This window comes from Delphinus delphis, chromosome 19 (genome assembly GCF_949987515.2).
Source record: "Delphinus delphis chromosome 19, mDelDel1.2, whole genome shotgun sequence".
Taxonomy (NCBI): Eukaryota; Metazoa; Chordata; class Mammalia; order Artiodactyla; family Delphinidae; genus Delphinus; species Delphinus delphis.
The window spans coordinates 51056208-51081678 of NC_082701.1; the positions used below are offsets into that span (position 1 = coordinate 51056208).

Below are 25471 nucleotides of genomic sequence, written 5' to 3' on the forward strand. Positions count from 1 at the left end.
GGAAGGGCTCCTGCCATAACTGTGTGTGGGGCTGGGGGCTCGGGCTGGGGCCACACACAGGTGTCAGAGAACTTGCTGAGCCTCTACCTGGACGAGTACGAGGAGACACCCTGGGATGCGCTCAAGTACCTCATCGCTGGTGTCAACTATGGCGGACACGTCACGGACGACTGGGACCGGCGCCTGCTCACCACTTACATCAACGACTACTTCTGTGAGCAGGCTCTGTCAACCCCCTCCTACAGGTGAGGGGGGCGCTGAATGGGGTGGGGGCAGCGGGCAGCACTGGGGGTAGGGGAAGTGTGTGAGAAGAGAATGTGACATGGGAGAAGCAGGCTTTGTGGGGTTGTGGGGCGGGGGCTGGAGCAAGAGCAGGGAGCTGGATGAATGGGGTCTCGGCCTGGCATGGGAGCCCCAGAGTCCCCACGACACAGTGATAATTATGCGGTGGCTCCCCAGGTTGTCAGTATTGGAGACCTATTTCATCCCCAAGGATGGGAGCCTGGCCTCATACAAGGAGTACATTAGCATGTTGCCCGGCATGGACCCCCCCGAGACCTTTGGCCAGCACCCTAATGCAGATGTGGCCTCCCAGATCACTGAGGCACACACTCTCTTTGAGACTCTGCTTTCCCTGCAACCCCAGATTACACCCACCAGGGCCGGAGACCAGAGCCGGGAAGAGAAGGTAAGGACAGACGGACACCTGGGGGAGGGAAAGCAGTGAGGAAGAGGGGTCTGCACTCAGAGCTCAGAGCTCCTGCCTCGGCAGGTCCTTGAGTTGGCTGCTGATGTGAAACAGAAGATCCCTGAAATGATCGACTATGAAAGGACCCGAAAACTGCTGGCTATGGACCCCTCCCCACTCAATGTGGTGCTTCTTCAGGAGATTCAGAGATACAACAAGCTTTTGGAGACCATCCTGTAAGATGGAGGGCGGTTCTGTGGAACGTGGTGGGGGAGCACGAGGAAAGGCCTTCACTCCCTGCCTATGATGGCTCTCCCAGGCCCACCCCATCCCTAACCCTCCACCTTACCCTGTTCAGGTTCTCACTGACAGACCTAGAAAAAGGCATCCAGGGCCTCATCGTCATGTCTACAAGCCTGGAAGAGGTTTTCAGTTGCATCTTTGATGCCCACGTCCCTCCACTCTGGGGAAAGGCAAGATTACATTACTGTTGATCCTAATCCAACAATGAACTCTCCTTTCACCCCTGGGCCGGCGACCTCCTGGTTTTAAGGGAGCATATAGCAAAAAGCAGTGAGCCTGGGCTTTGGGGCCAGACAGGTTCAAGGTTGAAATCTGACTCTGCCCTTTACTGACTTTGAAAAGTTATTTAGTTAGAAACTTACTCAGGGTAAGTTCCTAGCCTCTCCAAGGATGTTTCAAGGATCCCCTGTGCTGTGCACAATGCTAGAAGGTGCTTCATTAATGGTAACTGGTTAATATTACTGGTGCTATTGTTAATAGTTGTCATTTTATGCTTCTTTCCTGGGAGTTGGCTTTTGGAGAGCTGTGCCGATCTATGGTTGGGGAACAGGGGCTGACAGCATATATTCTTCTTATAGCTGCTCCAGGTGTTGAAACAAGGATCTGAATGCATGAATAAGTGAATGAATAAACACACACTGCCTTCTCCTCCTCCAGGCATATCCCTCACAAAAGCCATTGGCTTCATGGACCCGGGACTTGGCCATGCGTGTGGAACAGTTTGAGCTGTGGGCCAGCCGCACGCGGCCTCCTGTGATCTTCTGGCTGGCTGGCTTCACCTTTCCCACCGGCTTCCTCACGGCTGTCCTGCAGTCTTCAGCTCGCCAAAACAATGTGAGCAATGTGGAAAGTGTGGTGGGGATGGTTGCTGGGGACATGTATCTGCTCTCCTCTTTGGGGGTCCTCCCTTATTCTCACCTTCAATCCCCAGATTTCAGTGGACAGCCTCTCTTGGGAGTTTATTGTTTCCACTGTGGACGACAGCAACCTAGTGTATCCACCCAAGGTGGGAGCCAGATGTTGTCGGGGTTCCGAGCAGAGGGGGTTCTGGTGGAGAAGGAGGGTGCTGGGAGCAAAGGTGGGAAAGGAGAGGTTGCAGGACAGGGGTGCTGGCAACTGAGGGTCTAGATTTCCCCCCAACCTGCCCCCATGTCTCCCCAGGATGGTGTCTGGGTTCGGGGCCTATACCTGGAGGGTGCTGGCTGGGACCGGAAGAACTCCTGCTTGGTGGAGGCAGAGCCCATGCAGCTTGTCTGCCTCATGCCCACGATCCACTTCCGGCCTACAGAGAGCCGCAAGAAGAGTGCCAAGGGTGGGACAGTGCCCTCAAGCTTGCCGGCTCCATCCCTAGTTTGGATCCTAACCCAGTCTCTGCCCCACCCCTCCCCCACACTTGCTCCTGCCCTGCTCTGCCAGGGGCTCCAGGGTCTGACTCTTTCTCCTCTCCTTCCCCGAAGGCATGTACTCCTGTCCCTGCTATTACTATCCCAACCGGGCAGGCAGCTCAGAGCGCGCATCGTTTGTCATTGGCATCGACCTCCGCTCTGGGACCATGACATCTGATCATTGGATCAAGAGGGGCACTGCTCTACTCATGAGCCTGGATAACTGAGAAGACCTCCCCTTCTTCACCGCTTGAGGGAGGGTCGAGGACTCTAAGAGCCAAGGCTGATAATGCACCTCGGACAGACGCTGGACCTCACTCTGGCCTTGACCTTGGTTGAATTTGTCGTCTGAGGGGGCCCTGGTAATATCTGGTTGTGCTAGCCATAAAGGTGGGAGAATTGTATTGGAGCTCAGTGCATTAAAACACCCACAACCACAAGCCTTAATTAAGTCTCTCAATGGGATGCTGGGGGTTTGGGGAAGGAGGAAGCCCAGGCCTTACGGAGAATGAGAGTTCCTATGAGTAGCTACTGGACCGGGAAAGGAGCAAGGGAAGTGGGAGGTCTTGAGAGGGAGGGGAGGCGTGGCCTTGAACGAATGGGCAGGGCCGTGGGGCCTAAAGAAGATGTGGCTAAATCGCTGGGCAGGACTTGAGCGAGTGGGGCGGGGCTTACTTTGGAAGGGCGCGTGATCCAAACGGAATCGGGGTTTGTCAGGCAGGGATCGGTGCTGGACCCCCGTTCCTTGCACCCTGAACCCTGTACCCCGCATTCGGCATGCTATTCGGCACCTGTGCTGAGGCGAGCAGGACCGGCAGAAAGCGGGGCGGAGCCTGAGAGAGGGACTTAGGCGCGGGCAGGGGCGGGACCATGAGAAGGGGGCGGGGCTGGGGCGCGGGAGGGGGGTAGGGGGGCGGTGTTTGTGTTGGAAAATCCAACTGCGCCACGGGGCGGAGCGGCCCCCCCAGCCCCGGCCTGGGAGAGGGGGGGGCCGCTCGACCCCCTGGGTGACCTTGGGGAACCTGAACACCTGGGACACCCCAGAACCAGGTAACGGGGAGCCGCGAAGGCGTCTGGAAAGGGAAACCATCTCCGCGCAGTGGGGCGGGACGCCTGAGTCGCAGGAAGGGTAGAGCTGGGGATGGACGTTCGGGTCTCTGGAAAGGAAGGCACTGGGAAGAAGACTGGGCGTAGGACATCTGGGTCCCCTAGAAAAGAGCAGGGCGGGGGTGAGGGAAGAGCTGGGCGGCAGATGTCCTGGGTTCCGGATGTCGACCGGGGCCTGAAAGGACTCCCTGTTCCTCTTGGGCTGGGATTCCCCTTCCCGACCCTAGGGCGGGGGCGGGGCGCGGCGGTCCCTAACCGAAGGGCAGGACCAAAGATCAGGGTTTGCAGTTAGGTCAGTGCGATGGCCTCTTGAGGGCGGGTGTAGTCAGGGTTGTGTCTCAGGTCCCGGGCCGCGCCAAGTCTCCCTCTGGCTCTTCCCACGGGTGAGGTATGTAGCCTCAGCTCTGACCCTCACACTGGGAGCCCCGACAGCTTCCCAGCGGTAGCCTTCGCCCCCATCCCCTCCACCACACGTCACCTCCCTGCACTCGGCCTCACCCCGATAGTCTCCTCATCCCCGGTCCAGCCCCCACTCTGACACCTCCCGTTCCTAGCTTCTCGCCCTTCTCGGGACCTTCTCCGCTGAACCTTCGCGACGTAGCCGCGAGATGGCGAGAGCGAGACGCACAGCGCGCCTCAGGGGCCAGGGTGGGGGATGTGGCCGTGAAAGCAGCCGAAGCCCCCCGCCCCGGCCAGAGGGAAAGGTGGGCTGAGGTGCTTGTTTGACTTCCTGTCATCTCGGTCCCCCTCACAGGAAATTGTGGTCGGGAGGGCAAAGGGCATGGGCGGGGGAGGGGGTAGGGACTCCGCCTCCCGGAGCTGGGGTAAATAGTGGGGAGGGGGCACGCGGGCAGGTTGCTGAGCAACGCAGATTCGCTTCCTGTCTGCCGCGGCTTGTGGCTGATTTAGGATGGGAGTTGGCAGAGTGGGGGGCTGGGAGACTGCGGCGAAGGTCGAGGGCAGGTCGCCTGGTTCTCGAGACAGGGAGATCCCTAGGAGGAAGCAGGGGAGCAGCGAGCGAGCTGCGCTGCCACAGAAACGGACTCGGCGTTGGTCCGGAGGGAGGCGGGACCCAGGCGCGGCGCTGAGCTCTGCTCCCCTTCCCTCCCGGGGGTTGCTTGCCCTGTTGCCAGAGTAACTGGAGAGCTAGACTCAGGAGCTGGATTCCCTAACTCTCGCGTCCGCCCAATCCGCTCCAGCGGCTGCCTCTGACATCAGCGCCTTGGCAGCCAATGTGGAGAAGGCATCGTAGAGCGACAGGAAGAGGGAAAGGGGAGGGGAAGAGGTGGAGGCTGGGAGGGGGTAACTGCCCGGGACCCGCACGTGCACTCCCACACGCTCGCGCCCACTCCCCCTCCCCGCGCCGCACGAGCCCGAGTAACCCCCCCCGCGCCTGCGCGGCAAGTCAGCGCTTGCCGTTTCCCCCAGTTACCCCCATCTAGAGACTCTGTTCGCAAATTAGTACTGGGCTGCACTCACTCCTCAGCCCCGGGGGAAACCAGACGTAAGGGTCCGTTAGCCTTTCTCTGGGTCTCAAGCCGTTACTGCCCAGCCTGGCGTGGGAGGAGCCAGCTACCTGTTCCCCACCAACCACCAGCTGGCGCCCCACTCTCCCAGGTGGGCTGGGCGGAGCTGTGGTTTCCGGCCCCATATGCTCCGCCGCTGCCTTACCGAGCTCTGGCTAAGGTTTCCTCTCCAAGACGAACGGAACGGGTATCAGCACCCCTTCCCGAGGCTTCACTCGCTCGGGCTCAGCTGCTCTTGGTGGCTGGGGAGGGCGCTGCGGGGAAGCCCCGGACGGGCCAGGTGACTTTTCCCGGACCATCACAACCCGTCTTCGCGTGAATTCCTCCCCTTTGATGTGCACCAAAACCCTTCTCATCCCTAACGTTTCTTCCCCCCCTCGCCCTGGTGCTCTTTGCACCTCCCTCGGCTCCTTTCGGGCTGCCTCTCCCGATCTTCACTCGTCCTTCTCGTCTTCTCCCAGTTATATAACTCTTCCTCTTGCCGTGTCCTGATTTCAACTCCACAGACTCCGCCCTGGAACAGCGCGGGGAGGGGCAGGAGAGTTGGGACCCAGACAGATTCCGGCTGGCGGCCGGCTGGGGCACGGGGGATCCCGCTGATGGGAGACGGAGCCCCGCGGGACCTGGTGCCCCCGCCCCCCACCTCCCGCGCCCCACCCGAGATCTCGCCCAGGAGAGAGAAGGCACAGTATCTCTGAGAGGCGTGTCGGGACTCCGTCAGAAATGTGGGTTGGGAGGTCAGGGCTGGAGGCGGAGAGGAGGAGCCGAGAGGCCCGAGTCCAAGGGATTGGAGCCGCGTTGGGGGCAGAAGATAAGGGCGGGACGCCTGGGTTCCTTCCTTCCTCTCCTTTTTGGGTTCCCAGAATTCTTAAGGATATTTCCCAGGAAGCTTAGCCTGAGGCTCCTCTCCGCCCCTCGGGGTCAAAGGTCTGTGTTAAAGGTGGCCTGGGATGATGTCACCAGTGCACGTGCCCTTTCCATTCCGGCCCCCTCCCCCTACCACACCCCCCGCCCCGAGTCCAGCTGCAACCCCGTGCCATCTTTTTTCCCTCTCCCTTCCCTTGGCCTTAGCGTCCTGCAGGTGGGAAACCCTGGCCTGGAGTCTTGTGAGGGGGAGGGGCACGGGTGTGGTGTGGTGGACTTTGCCCCTTCGCTGGGCGAAGCGAAGCCTGGGTCACTTTTCCCTAGACTGGCACAGAAGAGCTTTTCCTGCAAGACCCCCGTCCCTCCTGGAAAGAGCCTCCCAGCAGTCTTTTTACTTTCCCACCTGCTGCATTACCAAGTGTCTCATTGCCCCCGCCCCTGCCCCCATATTGAGTTGAAGTAGGAGTGGTTGCCAGATAGCTACCTCCCAGGAGGCAAACTGTGGTATACTGCTGTGTGGTATACTGCTGGATACCAGCTCAGCCCTGACCTTAATCAATGGCACCCCACCCCCAGTCCCAACAGTGAGGAAAAGGGTCAAGAAACTGTATTAGACTGAAAAGTCAGGGCCTTTATTCTGTGTAGGTGGGTGGATCTCTGTCTCTTGAAGGAAGGGGACTCAGTTGATAGCTATGGCTGCCCTTCTCTATTAAGTCATGGTATTGGTTATCGTATTGCAAAAAATTGGTTTCTCTTTTTGTGTACCTTAGGGCTTGGGCTGTCAGATCAGACCTGGATTCCATTCCCAGCTCTGCCACTTAGTGGCTGTAGACACTTGGAAAGGTCACAACCTCCCCGTGCCTCATATTCTTAATCTGGAAAATTGAAATATTAATACCTACCTTCTAGGCAGTTGATAGGGAAAAAAATGAGATAATTTATGCAAAGCACTTAGCACAGTGCCTGGCACAGAATGAACACTGAATGAATGCTTGTTATGAAATGCTTATTATTGTTAAACGCTGTTATTATTTTTATTATTATGGTTGGTAGGCCTGCTTCAAACTGGCCAAGACCTTAGGAGTTCTCCAGGGAGGAGTGGAGAGTTTGTGCTAATTTGGTAGGGTGGGGGGGGGGGGCTGGGGATTAGCTTCCACTGCATTGTGCACTTTATTTGATGAGGGCTTTAGTCAGATTTGTATTGCTTTCTTTGCGATTATTTTTTCCCCCTTCTTGCAGAAGAAACAGCTAAGACTGTTCCTCTGGCTGTGAAAATAAAATAATTGTATTGTGGTTCTTGATTTTTGAGCAAGACCCCAATCCCCTCCCATGCTCTTTGGAGCCTTTCAGTTTTACAGAGGGACTCCACAGTTTCCTTTGCGGGGACAGGGCTGGCTGAGGGGTGTGTAAAAGGTTCGGGTGGGTGGGTAGAGAGACTAGTGCTGGGGGCTGGGGGGGGGCGGGTAGTTAAAGGAAGAGACCGGAAGGGAGGAGGAGGGAGCCTGCTGGTGGGGAGGGAGGGAGGGAGGGGGGGAGGAGGAGGAGGAGGAGGAGGAGGAGGAGGAGGAGGAGGAGGAGGTGGAAGAGGAGGAGGAGGAGGAGGAGGTGGAGGAGGAGGAGGAGGAGGAGGAGGAGGAGGAGGAGGAGGAGGAGGAGGAGGAGGAGGGGGGAGGGAGGGGGTTGGGGAGAGCCTGCTACAGTTCTTTGTTTGACTCCGGGACTCAGGGACGGGGAGGAGGAGGGAGGGAGGCAGAGGCTGCAAGCGCCGGGGCAGGCCCAGGAGGCAGAGGAGGGACCGTCTCCCCCGCCCCCCCAGCCCCCACTCCCCCCCCCCCCGCTGCTCCCCCCCCTCCCTACCCGGACTCCGGGGGCACCGCCGGGGGACAGACACCCAGCAGGTAACCCCGGCCTGGCTCGCCCTCCCCTCTCGGGTTTTCCTCCACACCCTCCCAGATGACCCCTTTCCCCGGTTCCGTCTCCCCGTTTCCCCCGGTCTTGCCTCTTTGCCCCCGGCCCTCCTTGTTCCATCTCCCCACTTGGGCTAGTCGCCCGCTGGCCGCGCCGCTGTCTCGTGCAGCCCAACTCCCTTCCCCTCGACCGACAGCCTGTGCGCCCCAGGTCTGCCCGCGGCACCTTTCGGGGCTCTGTCTCGCTGCTTCTCCAGGCTTTGCTTTCCTTCCGACCTGTCCCCTGGGGCTCTGAGGAAGGAGGGAGTCCCTGTCCTTTTCTCGTTTCCCCAGTTCCCCGCCCCCCAACTCTGGCCCCTTTCTCCTTCTAGCAGTCTCTAGGGGTGGGGAGAGAACCGGAATTTGGGGGGCCCTCTGGAGGGGCAAGGGGCTATGTGTCGCGGGCGAAAGGGTCTGTGAGTGTGTTTGGGGTGGGGGCGGGGACGGTTAGAGACCCGGCTGCCTCTCTGTTGTCCCTTTAAATGGCCCTCACATTTCTGGGGACTCGTGGGGGTAGGTGGCAAGCCTCTGCCTGGGGGGCAGGGCCCTCTGTTCGTCCACACAATCAGGGGTGGTAATGATTTAAAGGGACAGCCTCGGTGTGGCCGCTGCCACCCTGCGCCAGCGGGAGGGGGGAGCCGGCAGGCCTTGTCTGGGGAGGCTTGGCTGGCGAGCAGGGCATTTGAGGCTGAATCTGTTTCGGGGCCTGCCAGGTCTGGGACAGTGCTGCGGATGGGACCTGCACGGAGGGGTGACAGCTTGCCTGGGGGGCACTCAACCTGGGCCTTCTCCAGGGCCCCACCTTTGGGTTCATGGACTCCTTGGCCAAGAATCCTTGAGTCTAAACTACGGAGTCTGTCGGCCACCAGGTGGGGGCCACCGGCAGGTCTGCACGTCAGCAGCCTGTCCTGGGCACACTGGAGCTGGCCCTTCAGCTTCCCCTTTTGTTGTTTGGCTCTGTGCACAAGAAAGCCCCAGCCCCTCCCCCAGCTCCCCCTTCCCGTCCACATGCCCCCCCCCCCAACACACACACCCACCCCAGCTGTTGGACAGATGAATTACAGCCTCCGGCTTGGGGCCAGGGCTGGTGAGGGATTAAAGCTCTGGGGCTGGCCCTTTAAATGGCTGTTGGCCCCTCCCCCACTCTGGTGTCCAGACACCGCATACACACCCCGCTGACCCCCTTGGCTGACCCCCTTGGCTGCCCCTCACTTCTCCTCTTGGTCTGTCCTAAGGCCCCTCCCCAGCATCCCCTTCTTCCCCAACACAACCACAAATACAAATGCTACAGACTAACACACACACACACACACTCTCTCTCTCTCTCTCTCTTTCTCTCTCTCTCTCTCTCTCTGTTTCTCTCTCTCTCTTTCTCTCTCTTTCTCTCTCTCTTTCTCTTTCTCTCTCTCTGTTTCCCTCTCTCTCTCTCTCTCCCTCTCTCTCTGTTTCTCTCTGTTTTTCTCTCTCTCTCTCTCTTACTCACTCACTCTCTGGTCTCACATTCTGAGTGTCCCTGTCCTGGAGGGTTCCAGCCTCAAGCTCCCTTCTCCAGCAGAAGGACCTTGCCTGCCTGGCCTCCCTAGCCTGCAGCTGACCACTACCCTGGCCAGGTGAGGGGCCTTGCATGGGTCAGAAATAGCACCTCCCCTGGGGGCAGTGTCATCAGCAGCTGAGGCAGCTTGCAGCACATTGCATCATGGAGGCTGGGGGCTGGAGGCCTGAGCCTCTGGGGCAGGGGGAAGGATGGGGGCTGGAAGGACAGGGAGCGGAGAGGCTAGACTGGGAGCCCAAGTGTCTGGGTGCTTAAGGGCAGAGAACTATGGCTAAGAGGGCAGAAAACATAGGTCCCTGAGGAGTGAGTTTGAGGTGAGGCAGACTTAGGTCTGACCCCTGGATGGACACCAGATTCTTGGCCCTGGACCTAGACACCTAACTTCTTGTCTCTGAAAGTTAGGAGGGGAGGGAGTGGGCCTCTATCACCTAATTGGGCCACATAGAGGAAGGAGGTGATGGAGAAACAGGATATGGCCTTGATGGGTTGATGGAAGGGAGGCTTGCAGCAGAGGCCACTTCCAGACCCAGGCCCAGAGTCACAGTCCTTGCTGAGGAGGAAGACTCCTCCCTGCTGGGCCCATTCATCTAGTCTGGCCACCTGTGCTGCTCACCAAGACCTGCCTGCACCAGCCTGAGGGAAGGAGAGGGGGCAGAGTCCAGAAGGTGGGGTTGTCTGGTGTCTTGATAAGGTTAGGGAGGAGGCAGAACTGAAGGAAGAGTTTCTGTGAGCCTGAGGCCAGGACTGAAGCTGACCTGGGTGCAGATGTCAGAGGCAGTTAGGGCTACCCTGGGGCCAAGGACTCTCAGCAGGAGGGTCCAGTCAGAAGAGGGATCATGGGTTGGGTGTCCACTGTGGACTTAACGCAGATGCTGTAGCATGCTCCCCTCACTCCCTGGTCCAGGCTGCTTCCTAAAGGGGAAGGCTGGAGGACCACTCTTGGGTTGGCTTTTTCTGGTTGCCATGGAAACAGATTCTCTCATCCCATCTGACCACCAGAGCCAGGTTTCTCCTCAATAAGGGGACAGGGGGCATAGGAAAATTCTCCAGCTTGGGAGATCCCACCTCTAACTGGCTTTTTTCTTTTAGGTTCCCCCAGGCACCATGCCAGCCCCGTAGTACCACCCACCCCACCCACTGTGGTCTGCTGCACCCTACTGCTGGGGCGCTGCTTCCAATGAGACAGGGCACACCAAACTCCCATCTGGTAAGTCCTGCCCCTGAGCAATGCAGCGCCTCCCCGCAACAGTCCAGCTTTGCGCCATATGCAAGAAGGATTGATGTGATCTAGATCATGCCCACTCCTCAGAATGGTCCAGTCCAACTCTGAGCATCCCCCCCACCATGAGGTGATTGAGTGGTTCAGTCTTCCTCATTTATGGAGCTCCCCTCTGTTGCCTATGAATGGTTCATCCCTGTACTTCACCAGCCTCTCAACTACCACCAAAAAATCACCCCCCCTTCCCCCTCCCCACCAGTGCTACAACTCAGTTACTAAATTGAATTAACCTGGAGTTTGCAGGCCAGAAAGTAGAGATAAGATTTTTTTTTGGAATGAGGAGGGCTTTGCCCCTGTAATAGTTGTTGAACAGCCTGGCTTATGGAGGGTGATCGGGAACTGATTTGGAGAGATACTGGAGGCCATTGTCACAAAAACCTGCCGTTGCCATGGCAGTCTTGGCATTCCCACCCTTCCAGATCCCTTCGGTTCCTCCCTCTCCCTACTGCACCACAGCATTTGCCCCATACATCCTAAATCTTACTCCTCTTGTGCTTCCCTCTCTCTTTCTGCCACTTCTCTGCCTAAGGCCCTGCTCCATCCCATCCCCCATTCTTCTGTAGGAGAAAAGAGGGTACCTAAGCCAGAGACTTAAGTTCTCTGAGTGTGTGTTGCTCTTCTCCACTTCTCACTAAGTTTTGAGTGGGACTGTTTTCTTCTATGTATCTCTCACTATTTGGCGATATGTTTTGCACAATGGGGTGCCTCAGTGGAATTGCGTTGAATGAATGTGTTAACTGAATGAGCTTCAGGGCCAAGAAACCAATGGCTTCTGAGAAATGCTGCACAGCCTCCTACCTACACCTTCTCTAGAGACATAAGACATTTGGGATGGTACTGTGGGGGAGAGCTGAGGGGCAGGCTGACCTAGGAAATGTCCTGTGAGGATAAAACCAACAGAGAATAGTACAGAGGCATTATAGAAGAGTGGTAAGAATAAGGCTCTGGAAAGAAGCCTAGCTCTTACTCTCTCTTGTGGAATGACCTTGACAGAGTTATATAACCTCTCTGAGCCTCAATTACCTCATCTGTAAAATGGGGTAGTACTAGGTCAGGTTCTGGAGAGGAGTTTTTTAAAATGTATATAAAGTGCTTAACACAGTACCTGGCATGTTATAAGTATTCACTAAATGCTAGCAATTACCATCACAATGGGAGCCACAGGGAGCTGTGAGGATAAGTGAGGATGCTGAGGAATAGGACAGAACTTAAATGAAGGCACCCAGACCTCCAAATGCTTGACTCAAACAGAAGGATCACTGATCCAGTAAGACATCAGGATTCAGGGGAGTGGGGCGAGGAGTCTGCCGGGTCAGCCTGCTCCAGTGTTTCCCTGACTCTGTTCAGGAACATGAAGGCAAACACAGAAGGGCATGTGCAGAGAGACACACGTGATCACGGCAAGTGATGCAGAGGCAGTCCCAGACAAAAGACCGAGACAGGAGCCAGGCAGACACACAGACAGAGACAGCCCCTCGGAGTCGTGTAGACAGGCATAATGACAGGAACGCATCAGACACAGGCACTGATGGAGACAAGATGAGCAGATATGCAGGTGCACACGGAGACAGACACCGGGACTCATACACAGCCGACCTTGTCAGAGAGACTGGTGAACACAGCGGTCCAGTCAGAGGCAGACACAAGGCTCGCAGTGACACATAGCGGGCCAGGGCCGGCACTGTCACTTCTCGGTGGGGGGCGGGGAGGGGCCAGCAGCGAGGGAAGGCTGGGGAAGGGAATCCCGAGCGGGCGGCCTGCCCGGGGTGGCTGAGTCAGAGCGGAGCCCCAGCCGGCGGCCCTCCCCTACGCCTCCCCCTCCCCCAGGTAAGAAGCGAGCTGTAACCCCTCGCTTCCACCAGGCAGAACGGAGCCTGACAGGGAGCGGGACGCGGCGGGGTTCCGGGCCGGCCCCACCTCCTCGCGCGTGCCGCGTGCCTGCTAACTCCCTGCTCGGTAATACCCTAATTGCGGGGTCTTGTCTTTGGCCGGCACGTGAATCTGCGTGCTCACGTCTGGACCCTCATCCCGCGCGGCGGGAGCGGTGTGCGGAGGGGCTCCTCCGGCCTGGAGCCCAGAGAGAGTTAAGTGGGTGTGTTTGATAGAGTGGGTCCCTCTCGGGGCGCTAGGGGGAGGGGGCCGGTTAAAGTCCCCGAGTCCAGAGCCCGGATGGAGGGGGCGGAGCTGGGCTTAGCCGGGAGTGCCCGGATGGAGAGGGCGTGGCCTCGGCAGGAGAAGAATTAACCCTTTCTGAGCGGCTGACTCCCAGTACTGTGGGTCCGACTGGAGAGGCTGGAATGCCTGCCCCAGAAGTATACCGTCCTCTTTGGCCGTGTGCGTCTACCTCTCATCTGTCTTTGAGGAGTCTCTGGGTGTCTGTCTTTGTGCCTGCCGGTGATTGTCCCCTCCCCTGGGTTAGTACGGACGCCAAGAATCGGGGAGGGCTATTCCTGCCCCAAAGCGAGAGTGGAGGTGAGAGTGGACCGCGAGCCGGCTGCTGGCGCCTGGGGAACAGGTGTGACCGCGGCGTCGGGGCTGCCCGGCGCGGGGAGGGGCCGTCATGGGGGAAGACGAGAGGGGAAATTCCGCGGGACCGGTGGGGAGCGGTGTGTGGGCTGAGTTGTGTCTGCCTCTGACTGTGTGTGTCTGTGTGTGTTCAGGGAGGCGGGGGCTGAGTCAGTGGGAATAGGGGAAGGTTTTCTGGGTGACTCATGCTCCCCCACCCCAAGCCTGAATCAGACCCCGAGGGAGGGCTTTGTACAGGAGGCGGATGGGAAGTCAGGCGCCTGGGTCCCTGGTGGGGACAAGGATCCGAGGTGGTTGGCGAGAGTGAGTGTGTGTTTAGTGTACAGGAAGTTTTTGTTCTCAAGTGAGGGCTGCTGTATTCCGAGTACCGGCGTAGGGGTTTGTGGATAGAGGTGGAAAGGGGCTGGCCGACGGGACTCGCTGTTTTAGGGAAAGCTGAGTCAGTTCCCCGTGGGAAAGGGGAAGTGGTAGAGGGGAAGTGTCATCATCGCAGAAGGGGAAGCTGCATTTCCTGGTAACTGGCAGCGCCCTCGGCACCACTTCCCAATCGGGGATCTGTTCCTCTGATGTCTGGACCCCGGGTTCCCCGTTTTCCCATGTCTGGTCCATGGGTCCCGGGACTTAGGTGGGGGCAGCCGGCCAGGGCTATGCTTGACCGCAGTTAAGCGCTGTGCTTGGCCCAGGGCTCGGTAACTGACATAAAGGCTGTATGGTGAGGAGAGAGAGTTCTGACCGAAACTCCGCGTGAACCGCGGAGAGGGTCCGCAGAGCCCAAGCGCCTACTAGGGCTCGCCGGGGAGTGGCACGCCGGGACCTGTAGGGTCCAAGCGCTTGCGTGCAAACAGACGACCTTGCCCTGCAGATCGAGGACTGTTTTCACCAGAAACCCGAATGCCCTTGTGGGCTGGGTGGAAATTTCCCCACAGCTCAGACTTCTCTCGGCGAAGGCGAACTTTCCAGCCGCCCCCAGCCCCTCGTCGCGCGTTCTCCCCCGGCTTCCTGCCCGGCGCTAGCTCCAGCTGGAGCGCTGGCCCCGCCCCCGCCGCTTTGTACTCTACACTCGCCTCTCGCAGCTCTTTGTACTCTAGACTCTCAATGGACCGATCCCGGGAGCGGAGCCGGCTTCCTACCTGCGGGGACGCGGGGTAGGCGAGCAGGACGCGCGGGGACCGAGATCCTGGGCTCAGAGAGGCGAGAAGGAAGAACTGGGGCTAAAGGGAAGGTGCCCAGGAAGGGGAGCGCTGCTCCCGTCGTGGGTCGAGCCAGCACCGACGGGAAGGGGTTGGGGGGGGTGAAGGAGGAAGTGAAACGGGTTCTGGGTTCTTTAAGGGAGTGGGCGGTGAGAGTGGGACAAGGGTGATGTCACCGCCGGGCGGGCCCCGCCCTCCTCCTTCCTCCCTCCTTCCTCCCTCCCGAAGGACCCCCCCCCCGTACTCTTACACACGCCGCTTCCGCTGCGCAAGTAGCCACGTCACGGGCAACCCCCGAAATCCCCCCTCCCTTGGGGGGCGGGGGCCACGTGGGCCGTGGGGAGCCGCGTGGCCCCGGCGGGGAAGGGCATAGAGGATACGGGAGCCACGCGAGAGGGGCCACTCGGGACCGCTGTGCGCGACTTCTCAGAAGTTGGGGGATTAGAGGACGGTTTTGGTTTTGGGGGTCGGTTGGTATTGAAGGCCTACAGAACCAGGGGAAGTGGAGGAGCTGAAGGAACTGGGTATGAAACTGGGGGCTTGACCATGGTTTGGGATGGGGGTCAGGCGTGGTGGGTGGAGCGCTCAGATCGCGGCGCGGGCAGGTTTGGGTGCCTTAGAAGTCGCCGTGAGTGGCCAGCCCTAAACAGTTCCTAGGGGGTGGGGAGGTCAGGCACTGGGCGAGGTGAAGTGAGGAGGGGGAGCGCCACCTGTGTCGGCGTTGTGCATCCGTCTGCTGTCCGTCGGTGTTAGGCGGCGGGGTAGGGGGCGTTTCGGGCGGTCTAGCGCGGACCACCGGTGGCTCTGTGGGCGCGTGGGACTTGCGGGTAGCTCCATGCCCCAGGTCGGCCCGAACGTGCGACCCGCCGCCTTCACCCGCACGGGTTTCAGGCTCCGCTTGCCTCGACCGGCCTAGTGTCAGCTTGGAGATGGAGACCCTAGGTGGGAGCCGCGGGGTCACGTCGGGGTCACCCCGGGCAGAGCCTGTCTGACCGGCTCCGCCGCCCCTCCTCCCCCGGCAGCGGCCGGGCTAACCTCGCTCCTATTGGTCCCGGCCAGGCTGTTACTGAGGCGGAGACACGGGTGATGATTGGTTTTCTGGGGAGAGAGGAAGTCCTGTGATTGGTCAGGTCTCCGGAGCTCGCCGACGCCGGGAGAGAAAGCTCCCACGGAGGCCGGGTAAGCGGCCGCAGCGCTGCAGCTCGGCCCGCGGGGCTCCCTGCTGGAAGCCTAGCAGCGCAGCCACCCCATCGCACCGACTGGCCCTCCCGCTGCCCCCACTCCCCTGAGGCTCCTTAGGCCGGGTGGGCCGCTCCTCAGGGATAGCCAGCCTTGCGCAGATCACAGACCTGTGGGCGCCACAGCCAGGCCAGCCCAGCCCAGCCCAGCCTAGCCTGCGGCCCCGACTGTGTGCTGGCCCGCTCACCTTACTCCTTTCCCCCTCCTCTCCGTAGAATTGGCTGTGAAAGGCCCTGGGCGACCATCTGGGGGCAGTGGGCACTCCTGTCAGAGCGGCTGGAGCCGGACCATCGCCCCAAGGAGCTGGGGCAGGGGGCCGTGCCCGATCTCTGGGGCCACTGCTGACCTGGTAAGGGAAGACTGGGGCCGCGTCGGCTGTGTGTACCCTGACAGCTCAGTCTCTGTTCCCAGTAGGATCATAATCTCTTCTCCTTGACACAGGCTGGATGCATCGGGCAGTGGACCCTGCAGGGGCCCGCGCTGCACGGGAAGCCTTTGCCCTTGGGGGCTTGAGCTGTGCTGGGGCCTGGAGCTCCTGCCCGCCCCATCCCCCTCCTCGGAGCGCATGGCTGCCTGGAGGCAGGTGAGAACTTGGTCTGTCTCTCTGCCTCCAGGCACTCCTCTTCCCATCTCTGCTCCTCAGTCTCTCATTTCTGCCATCCCGTGGGCCTCAGTGCAGTCCTCAGCTGCTTTCTCTTGTTTCCTCAGTCCCCTCCTTCCTAGGTAGGGACAAGACTTCCAGCTTGCTGTACATTAACAGAGCCCTTCTCTCTCCAGGTGCTCTGCCAGCATCGGGCAGCCCCCACTCCCTGCTCCCCTACCTCCTTCACACGGCAGTAGCTCTGGCCACCCCAACAAACCGTATTATGCTCCAGGGTGAGTGAGGATTGAAAGGTGCTGGGGATGGGAGGTAAGGCTGGGGCCTTAAAAGAGTTCGCCAAGCCTTGCCACCTCCCCCCCCTTCTGCTCTGTAGGACACCCACCCCAAGACCCCTCCATGGGAAGCTGGAATCCCTGCATGGCTGTGTGCAGGCATTGCTCCGGGAGCCGGCCCAGCCGGGGCTGTGGGAGCAGCTTGGGCAGCTGTACGAGTCAGAGCACGACAGTGAGGAGGCTGTACGCTGCTACCACAGCGCCCTTCGATACGGAGGAAGCTTGGCTGAGCTGGGGCCCCGCGTCGGCCGACTACAGCAGGTGGGATGAGGCAGGACACAGGGGGCTAGGATTGTGCGTTCTGACTCAGTGCCCTCGTCTTACGTCTGCCTCTGCCCTGTGCTCTGCACTCTTCCCCCACCTCCTCAGGCCCAGCTTTGGAACTTTCATGCCGCCTCCTGCCAGCACCGACCCAAGGTTCTGCCTCCCCTGGAGCAAGTGTGGAACTTGTTGCACCTTGAGGTGAGGCTGGGACTGGGCGGGCTAGGGAGGAGGGCCGGGCCAGGTCTGCACCGGTGCCATTCTCTCTGTTTCCGTCCTCAGCACAAACGGAACTATGGGGCCAAGCGGGGGGGTCCCCCGGTGAAGCGAGCCGCCGAACCCCCGGTGGTGCAGCCTATGCCTCCTGCAGCACTCTCAGGCCCCTCGGGGGAGGAGGGCCTCAGCCCTGGAGGCAAACGCAGGAGAGGCTGCAACTCTGAGCAGGTATGATTGTATGTGGGCGGGCCAGCAGCGAGTGGGCAGGCTGGGGCGAGGAGTGGGACTCTCACACTCTGTTTTCTTCCAGACTGGCCTTCCCCCAGGGCTGCCGCTGCCTCCGCCACCATTACCCCCAGCCCCACCCCCGCCTGGCCTAGCCACCAGCCCTCCATTCCAGCTGACCAAGCCAGGGCTGTGGAGTACCCCGCATGGAGATGCATGGGGCCCCGAGCGCAAGGGTTCAGCACCCCCAGAGCGCCAGGTGAGCACCTCTCTGTGGCCCCCTCACCTCTTATCTCCAGCCCCTGTGTCCTTCGTTCCTCACGCAGTGTCCTCCTTTCTCGCCCACAGGAGCAGCGGCACTCGCTGCCTCACCCATATCCATACCCAGCTCCGGCCTACCCTGTGCACCCCCCCGGCCACCGGCTGGTCCCGGCTGCACCCCCAGGCCCCCGCCCCCCAGGAGCAGAGAGCCATGGCTGCCCGCCTGCCACCCGTCCCCCTGGAAGTGACCTTAGAGAGAGCAGAGTTCAGAGGTCGCGGATGGACTCCAGCGTTTCACCAGCAGCAACCACCGCCTGCGTGCCTTACGCCCCTTCCCGGCCCCCTGGCCCCCCCGGCACCACCACCAGCAGCAGTAGCAGCAGCAGCAACCCTGGTCTCCGGGGCGTGGAGCCGAGCCCAGGCATTGTGAGTGACAACTGCAGGTGGTGGGCGGAGTGGTGGGGGGGATGAGTGGAGCTGGTCTAGGGTGGCTGGAGCAGCCCTCTGACCACCGCCGTCCTACACTTGCAGCCCGGTGCTGACCATTACCAAACTCCCGCGCTGGAGGTCTCCTCTCACCAAGGCCGCCTTGGGCCCTCAGCACACAGTAGTCGGAAACCATTCCTGGCGGCTCCCGCTGCCACTCCCCACCTGTCCCTGCCACCCGGCCCCTCCTCACCTCCTCCTCCCCCTTGTCCCCGCCTCTTACGCCCTCCACCCCCCCCTGCCTGGCTGAAGGGCCCAGCCTGCCGAGCAGCCCGTGAGGATGGAGAGATCTTAGACGAGCTCTTCTTCGGGGCTGAGGGACGCCCCCGCCCTCCCCCGCCACCCCTCCCCCACCGCGAGGGCTTCTTGGGACCTCCGGCCCCCCGCTTTTCTGTGGGCACTCAGGATTCGCACACCCCTCCCGCTCCCCCAACCACCAGCAGCAGCAACAGTGGCAGCCACAGCAGCAGCCCTACTGGGCCTGTGTCCTTCCCTACACCTTCCTATTTGGCCAGAAGTATGGACCCCCTTCCCCGCCCCCCCAGCCCAACATTGAGCCCCCAGGACCCACCTCTTGCACCCCTGACTCTTGCCCTGCCTCCAGCCCCTCCCTCCTCTTGCCACCAGAATACCTCAGGAAGCTTCAGGCACCCGGAGAGCCCTCGGCCCAGGGTCTCCTTCCCAAAGACCCCCGAGGGGGGGCCGGGGCCATCCCCAGGCCCCCTGAATAAAGCCCCCCAGCCCGTGCCGCCCAGGGTTGGGGAGCTGCCTGCCCGAGGCCCTCGACTCTTTGACTTCCCCCCTACCCCACTGGAGGACCAGTTTGAGGAGCCAGCTGAATTCAAGATCCTACCTGATGGGCTGGCCAACATCATGAAGATGCTGGATGAATCCATTCGCAAGGAGGAGGAGCAGCAACGACACGAGGCAGGCGTGGTCCCCCCGCCTCCTCTGAAGGAGCCCTTTACATCTCTGCAGCCTCCATTCCCCACTGACACAGCCCCAGCCACCACTGCTGCCACCGCCGCCACCACCCCGGCCACCCAGGAAGAGGAGAAGAAGCCACCACCAGCCCTGCCACCACCGCCGCCTCTAGCCAAGTTCCCGCCACCACCCCAGCCACCGCCAACTGCGCGAGCCCCACCAGCCAGCCCGGCCAACCTGCTCAAGTCCTTGGCTTCCGTGCTGGAAGGACAAAAGTACTGTTACCGGGGGACTGGAGCAGCTGTTCCCACCCGGCCTGGGCCCTTGCCCACCACTCAGTATTCCCCCGGTTCCTCTTCAGGTGCTACCGCCCCACCGCCCACCTCCGCGGCCCCGAGCGCCCAGGGCTCCCCACAGCCCTCCGCTTCCTCGTCATCTCAGTTCTCTACCTCAGGCGGGCCCTGGGCCCGGGAGCGCAGGGCGGGCGAAGAGCCAGCCCCGGGCCCCATGACCCCCGCACCCCCGCCCCCACCCCTGCCGCTGCCCCCTGCTCGTTCTGAGTCTGAGGTGCTAGAAGAGATAAGTCGGGCCTGTGAGACCCTTGTGGAGCGGGTGGGCCGGAGCACCGCAGACCCGGCCGACCCAGTGGACACGGCAGATCGAGCGGACAGCGGGACTGAGCGACTGCAGCCCCCAGCTCAGGCCAAGGAGGAGAGCGGTGGGGTGGCGGCCGCAGCACGACCAGGGAGCAGCAAGAGGCGGCAGAAGGAGCACCGGCGGCACCGGCGGGCCTGTAAGGACAGTGTGGGTCGGCGGCCCCGGGAGGGCAGGGCCAAGGCCAAGGCCAAGGCCCCCAAAGAAAAGAGCCGCCGAGTGCTGGGGAACCTGGACCTGCAGAGCGAGGAGATCCAGGGTCGTGAGAAGGCCCGGCCGGATCTGGGCGGGGCCTCCAAGGCCAAGCCGCCCGTAGCTCCGGGCCCTCCGCCAGCTCCTGCACCCTCTGTCCAGCCCACACCCCCGGCAGCCCCTGTCCCTGGGAAGAAGGCTCGGGAGGAAGCTCCGGGGCCACTGGGTGTCAGCCGGGCTGACATGCTGAAGCTGCGCTCACTTAGTGAAGGGCCCCCCAAGGAGCTGAAGATCCGGCTCATCAAAGTAGAAAGTGGTGACAAGGAGACCTTCATCGCCTCGGAGGTGGAAGAGCGGAGGCTGCGGATGGCAGACCTCACCATCAGCCACTGTGCTGCCGACGTCGTGAGGGCCAGCAAGTGAGTGGGGGGGGCTGTCACCGCTGAGGCTGCTGGCCTGGCCCTGCGGGAGACTCCCTTCCCCCAGCACTCTGATATTCCTGTTCTCATCTCACTGTCCTTCTACAGGAATGCCAAGGTGAAAGGGAAGTTTCGAGAGTCCTACCTTTCCCCTGCCCAGTCTGTGAAACCGAAGATCAACTCGGAGGAGAAGCTGCCCCGGGAAAAACTGAACCCGCCCACACCCAGCATCTATGTATGAGTGCCCTGCGTGTTCAGAACCGCCCCTGCCTGAGGGTTCTAGGACAGTGTTGGAACTGTTGGGGGGCCCTGAGCCTGGGACGGGGCTCTGACCTCAGCCCTGTCTCCTGGTTGTCCCGCAGCTGGAGAGTAAACGGGATGCCTTCTCGCCGGTGCTGCTGCAGTTCTGTACAGACCCTCGAAATCCCATCACCGTGATCCGGGGCCTGGCAGGCTCCCTGCGGCTCAGTGAGTGTGGAGGTGGAAAGACCTGGGGAGGGCTGCGAGGATCTGGGGCTTTGGGGCCCTCGGAGAGCCCCCGCTCTGGAAGACCCAGGGCCACAGCTGTAGTGAGCTCTCCTCAGTCACGTGTAAGCCATATTTGAAGAGTGCTCTGAGTGATGGGTCAGCTGACCTCAGGCTTTCCTCCCCCCATCTGTCTGTCCCCAGCAGTAGGCAGGTGGGAAGGGGATGTATCTCGGGATCTGCTTAGAGTTACTTCTGGTTTTCTTGGTGATTAAGGTTGTGTAAAATCCAAGGAGACTCATGGTTTGGGGCTTTCTCTTTTTCAACCTTTTATTGTGCACAATTTCAAACACCTTCCAAAGTAAAAGGAAACCATACTGAGTTATAAAACTTAATCCTGTTTCCTGTAAAAACTAATCTTGTTTCCTCTGTTTCCTTGTAGCCTTCTCTTACCCACATATCCTCCCTTTCCTCCAATGTTACTGAAGCACGGTCTAGGCTTTTACTTGATGAAATCTTTCATTGGATCCAATGAAAACTTAAACTGTTATTCATTGAGCACCTATTGTGTGCCAGGTGCTTTGCACATGTGGCCTCATGGACACCTGAGGACTCTGGGGGAGGGGCTGGGACTCAGAGCATCAGTGGGAGAGAGGAGGTTGGTTATGATGCAGGTAAAGGCCAGGCCCTGGGAGGGCCAACCCTCCCAGCTTGATGAGGGGCTGGGGTTCTCGCCTGTTCTTCCTTGGCTGAGCTCTGAGAAGCCTGTGTCCACTGCGTCAGAGTCTTGGGGAGCAAGAAGGGAGAGGGTGAGTTGGGGCCTCGCTCCCCGCCCTCTGCCCCTGCCCCAACACTCTGCTCGGCCCTCCCTTGCAGACTTGGGCCTCTTCTCCACCAAGACGCTGGTGGAGGCCAGTGGTGAGCACACGGTGGAGGTGCGCACCCAGGTGCAGCAGCCCTCAGATGAGAACTGGGACCTGACAGGCACGCGACAGATCTGGCCCTGCGAGAGCTCCCGTTCCCACACCACCATTGCCAAGTACGCGCAGTACCAGGCCTCATCCTTCCAAGAGTCCCTGCAGGTGAGAGGCGCGCACGGGCAGAGGTAGGGGGTGTGGAATCAGGGGACTTGGAGCCCCAGCTGCGGTGGGAGGGCTCCTGGAAGGCCGCTGACCCAGGCCTGCCTACCCCTGTGACCAAGCAGGAGGAGAAGGAGAGTGAGGACGAGGAGTCCGAGGAGCCGGACAGCACCACGGGAACCCCTCCTAGGTAGGGATGCTTTGCCTCTGCCCTTCAGGACTCCTTCCTTTCCCTGCGCTTCCCCACCAACCTGTGCTCTTTGCCCTCGCAGCAGCGCACCGGATCCGAAGAACCATCACATCATCAAGTTTGGCACCAACATCGACCTGTCCGATGCCAAGCGGTCAGTGGGGCTGAGGCCAGCAAGCTGGGGCGGGAGTGCTGATGGGTCAGCAGAGTCGGGGTAGCTGCTCACTTCTGTTGCCTCCCTCGCCACGGCAGGTGGAAGCCCCAGCTGCAGGAGCTGCTGAAGCTGCCCGCCTTCATGCGGGTAACCTCCACGGGCAACATGCTGAGCCACGTGGGCCACACCATCCTGGGCATGAACACAGTGCAGCTGTACATGAAGGTCCCAGGCAGCCGAACGCCAGGTGCGCTCTTCACGGGGCTGCGGAGTGCGTCGTGCCGCTAGGAGCGCGGGGGGCGGGGCTGCCGCCAGCGCTCCTCTGTCAGCCAATGAGTGCGCGACAAGCCCGGCTCCGACCAACCGTGCAGTTCTCTGTTGCCTCCTTCAGGCCATCAGGAGAACAACAACTTCTGCTCGGTCAACATCAACATTGGCCCAGGAGACTGCGAGTGGTTCGCGGTGCACGAGCACTACTGGGAGACCATCAGCGCTTTCTGCGACCGGTGCGCGCCGCCCTCCTCGGGTAGATAGACCCCCCACGCCCTGTCCCTGGATTCCCAGATTTCCATCTGACCCTGTGGCCACCCTCCAGGCATGGCGTGGACTACCTGACGGGTTCCTGGTGGCCAATCCTGGATGACCTCTATGCTTCCAACATCCCTGTGTACCGCTTCGTGCAGCGCCCCGGAGACCTTGTGTGGATTAATGCGGGGACCGTGCACTGGGTGCAGGCCACCGGCTGGTGCAACAACATCGCCTGGAACGTGGGGCCCCTCACCGGTGAGGGGGCGGGGCCGGTGGTGGGGTGAGCCACTCAGCGGTGAGGGGCTGGGGCCCCTGGGGAGTGAGCCCCGTGGGGGGGGGCGGGTTTGGAGGGCGCCAGGCCAGCCGTGAGGGAAGGGGCGGGGGCCCAAGTGTCTCGGGCTGTTGGGGAATCCTGTCATGACCCTCTCTGGCCCGCAGCCTATCAGTACCAGCTGGCCCTGGAACGATACGAGTGGAACGAGGTGAAGAACGTCAAATCCATCGTGCCCATGATTCACGTGTCCTGGAACGTGGCTCGCACGGTCAAAATCAGCGACCCCGACTTGTTCAAGATGATCAAGTGAGGGAGGGCCCTGTTTGGGAGGGAGCCCATCTCCATCCGACCTGGCCCGCCTTGTTCTTCCTTGTTCCAACCCCTCCTCCCCCACCGCTCCACCTTTTGCCGCGTGCCATGCAGGGCTGCCGTGCTGGGCGGGTGACAAGGCCCCTGCCCTGAGGAGCTTTGTTTTCCAGTGGTCCAAGTAGACAAAAACCACATAAAACCTCCACTGTGACGGGGATGTGTCGGGGGCTGTGACCCGGCCCGAAGCGGGGAGGCCCCGCCCCGCCTCACCACCTCGCCCCGCCCTTAGGTTCTGCCTCCTGCAGTCCATGAAGCATTGCCAGGTGCAGCGGGAGAGCCTGGTGCGGGCCGGGAAGAAAATCGCCTACCAGGGCCGGGTCAAGGACGAGCCCGCCTACTACTGCAACGAGTGCGACGTGAGTGCGCCCTCTCTCCCTCGCGCGCTTCCTCGGAGGGAGGCGCTCGTCTCCGGCCTCCCTCCCTCTCTCCCCTCCTTCTCCCCCCCCTCCCTCCCTCCCTCCCTCCCCTTGACCGCCGCCTCCTCCCCGCCGCAGGTGGAGGTGTTCAACATCTTGTTCGTGACGAGTGAGAACGGCAGCCGTAACACGTACCTGGTGCACTGCGAGGCTTGTGCGCGGCGCCGCAGCGCAGGCCTGCAGGGCGTGGTGGTGCTGGAGCAGTACCGCACGGAGGAGCTGGCGCAGGCCTACGACGCCTTCACGCTGGTGAGGGCCCGGCGGGGCGGGGACCCGAGGGGGCGCCGGGGCGGGCCGGGCCGGGGGTGGGCGATCGCGCATCCTGAGCTCCGCCTGCTCTCTTCCGCAGGCCCCGGCCAGCACGTCGCGATGAGGCCGGACGCCCCGCCCGCCTGCCCGCCCGCAGGGCGCCGCGGGGCCACCAGCACACGCCTGGGCTGGACCTAGGTCCCGCCTCTGGCCGGGAAGGGGGTCGGGCCCAGCCCTTCCACCCCATTGGCAGCTCCCCTCACCTAATTTATTAAGAAAAAGAATTTTTTAAAAAACAAATATGAGGAAAAAAGGAAAAAAAATGGGAGACGGGGAAGGGGGCTGGTAGCCCCTCGCCCACCAGCGCCTCCCCTCACCGACTTTGGCCTTTCTAGCAACAGACACAAGGACCAGGCTCCGGCGGCGGCGGGGGTCACATACGGGTTCCCTCACGCCTGCCAGCCGCCCGCCCGGCGCAGATGCACGCGGCTCGTGTATGTACATAGACGTTACGGCAGCCGAGGTTTTTAATGAGATTCTTTGTATGGGCTTTACCCCTCCCCCAGAACCTCCTTTTTTACTTCCAGTGCTAGCTGTGACCCCTGTACATGTCTCTTGTTTATTCACTTGGTTATGATTTGTATTTTCTGGGTTTTTTGTTTGTTTTGGTTTTTAATTTATAACAGTCCCACTCACCTCTATTTATTCATTTTTGGGAAAACCCGACCTCCCGCACCCCCAAGCCATCCCGCCCGCCCCTCCAGGGACCGCCCGCCGCCGGACCCTCCCTGCGCCCCAGTGTGTGTCCGGCCCCGGCCCGTCCGTCTCCGCCCGTCCGCCCGCCCGCGGCTCCAGCCGGGTTCTCATGGTGCTCAAACCTGCTCCCCTCCCCTACGTCCTGCACTTTCTCGGACCAGTCCCCCACTCCCGACCCGACCCCAACCCCGCCTGAGGGTGAGCGACTCCTGTACTGTAGGGGAAGAAGTGGGAACTGAAATGGTATTTTGTAAAAAAAAAAATAATAAATAAATAAAATAAATTTTTAAAGTTTTAAAGAAAGAACTATGAGGAAAAGGAGCCCCGTCCTTCCCAGCCCCGGCCAATTTTAAAAACACGGACCTTCCCCTTACAACCCACCCCCCTTTTCTTTTTAAGCGTGAAACAGCCCAGGGCCAGGGCCTCACTGGGGCAGGGACACCCCGGGATGAGTTTCTCTGGGGCTTTATTTTCGTTTTGTCGTTTTTTTTTTTTCTCCTCCACGCTGGGGCTGCGGAGGGGTGGGGGGTTTACAGTCCTGCCCCCTCGCACTGCACTGTCTTTCTGCCCCAGGGGCAGAGGGGTCTTCCCAACCCTACCCTTATTTTCGGTGATTTTTGTGTGAGAATATTAATATTAAAAATAAAATCAGAAAAAAAAATCTCTTTTCGATAAGTGCTGGTGGTAAGCAGGGAAAACACTGGGAAGAGGGCGGCGAGACCGTGATTGATGGGGAGGGTAGCCCCTCCCCGGAGGCGCCTGTGGAATGTCCAGAGCTCGGTTGCTCCTCGTTATGGGGGGTGCCTAATCCCGGA

The 25471-nt window shown here is 60.7% G+C and overlaps 2 protein-coding genes across 6 annotated transcripts in view; both read left to right on the top strand.

Moving 5' to 3' along the window:
- Positions 1-2913, top strand: part of DNAH2 (dynein axonemal heavy chain 2) — an 86691-nt gene extending 83778 nt beyond the window's left edge. The window contains exons 78-85 of the mRNA XM_059996437.1: positions 61-245; positions 460-688; positions 773-924; positions 1047-1161; positions 1649-1825; positions 1923-1997; positions 2153-2303; positions 2449-2913. Of these exons, the coding sequence (XP_059852420.1) occupies positions 61-245; positions 460-688; positions 773-924; positions 1047-1161; positions 1649-1825; positions 1923-1997; positions 2153-2303; positions 2449-2603 (1239 nt within the window). The 3' untranslated portion in view covers positions 2604-2913. The remainder of the gene's footprint in view (positions 1-60; positions 246-459; positions 689-772; positions 925-1046; positions 1162-1648; positions 1826-1922; positions 1998-2152; positions 2304-2448) is intronic.
- A 404-nt stretch (positions 2914-3317) lies between these two features.
- KDM6B (lysine demethylase 6B) lies at positions 3318-25470 on the top strand. 5 transcript variants are annotated; one of them, XM_059996452.1, is made up of 24 exons: positions 3318-3426; positions 10461-10578; positions 15426-15545; positions 15821-15954; positions 16047-16188; positions 16383-16481; positions 16580-16799; positions 16908-17000; positions 17082-17243; positions 17326-17499; positions 17589-17927; positions 18033-20176; positions 20285-20411; positions 20539-20644; positions 21518-21723; positions 21846-21910; positions 21993-22064; positions 22163-22311; positions 22456-22570; positions 22660-22847; positions 23031-23172; positions 23465-23591; positions 23730-23900; positions 24001-25470. In XM_059996452.1, the coding sequence occupies exons 5-24, from the start codon at positions 16052-16054 to the stop codon at positions 24022-24024; spliced, it is 4860 nt and encodes a 1619-aa protein (XP_059852435.1). In that variant the 5' UTR covers positions 3318-3426; positions 10461-10578; positions 15426-15545; positions 15821-15954; positions 16047-16051; the 3' UTR covers positions 24025-25470. The 5 variants fall into 5 exon arrangements, with proteins under 5 accessions (XP_059852435.1, XP_069396157.1, XP_069396154.1 ...); XM_069540056.1 differs by lacking the exon at positions 15426-15545; XM_069540053.1 differs by lacking the exon at positions 3318-3426 and having other exon boundaries at positions 10348-10578.
- The last annotated feature ends 1 nt before the right edge of the window (position 25471 follows it).

Bases quoted from the DNA above. Each gene is read 5' to 3' on its own strand.
- KDM6B (XM_059996452.1), top strand. From the start codon at position 16,052: ATGCATCGGGCAGTGGACCCTGCAGGGGCCCGCGCTGCACGGGAAGCC. The intron at 16,189-16,382 runs GTGAGAACTTGG...TTCTCTCTCCAG, and splicing joins GCATGGCTGCCTGGAGGCAG to GTGCTCTGCCAGCATCGGGC. The intron at 20,645-21,517 runs GTGAGTGTGGAG...CCTCCCTTGCAG, and splicing joins GGCAGGCTCCCTGCGGCTCA to ACTTGGGCCTCTTCTCCACC.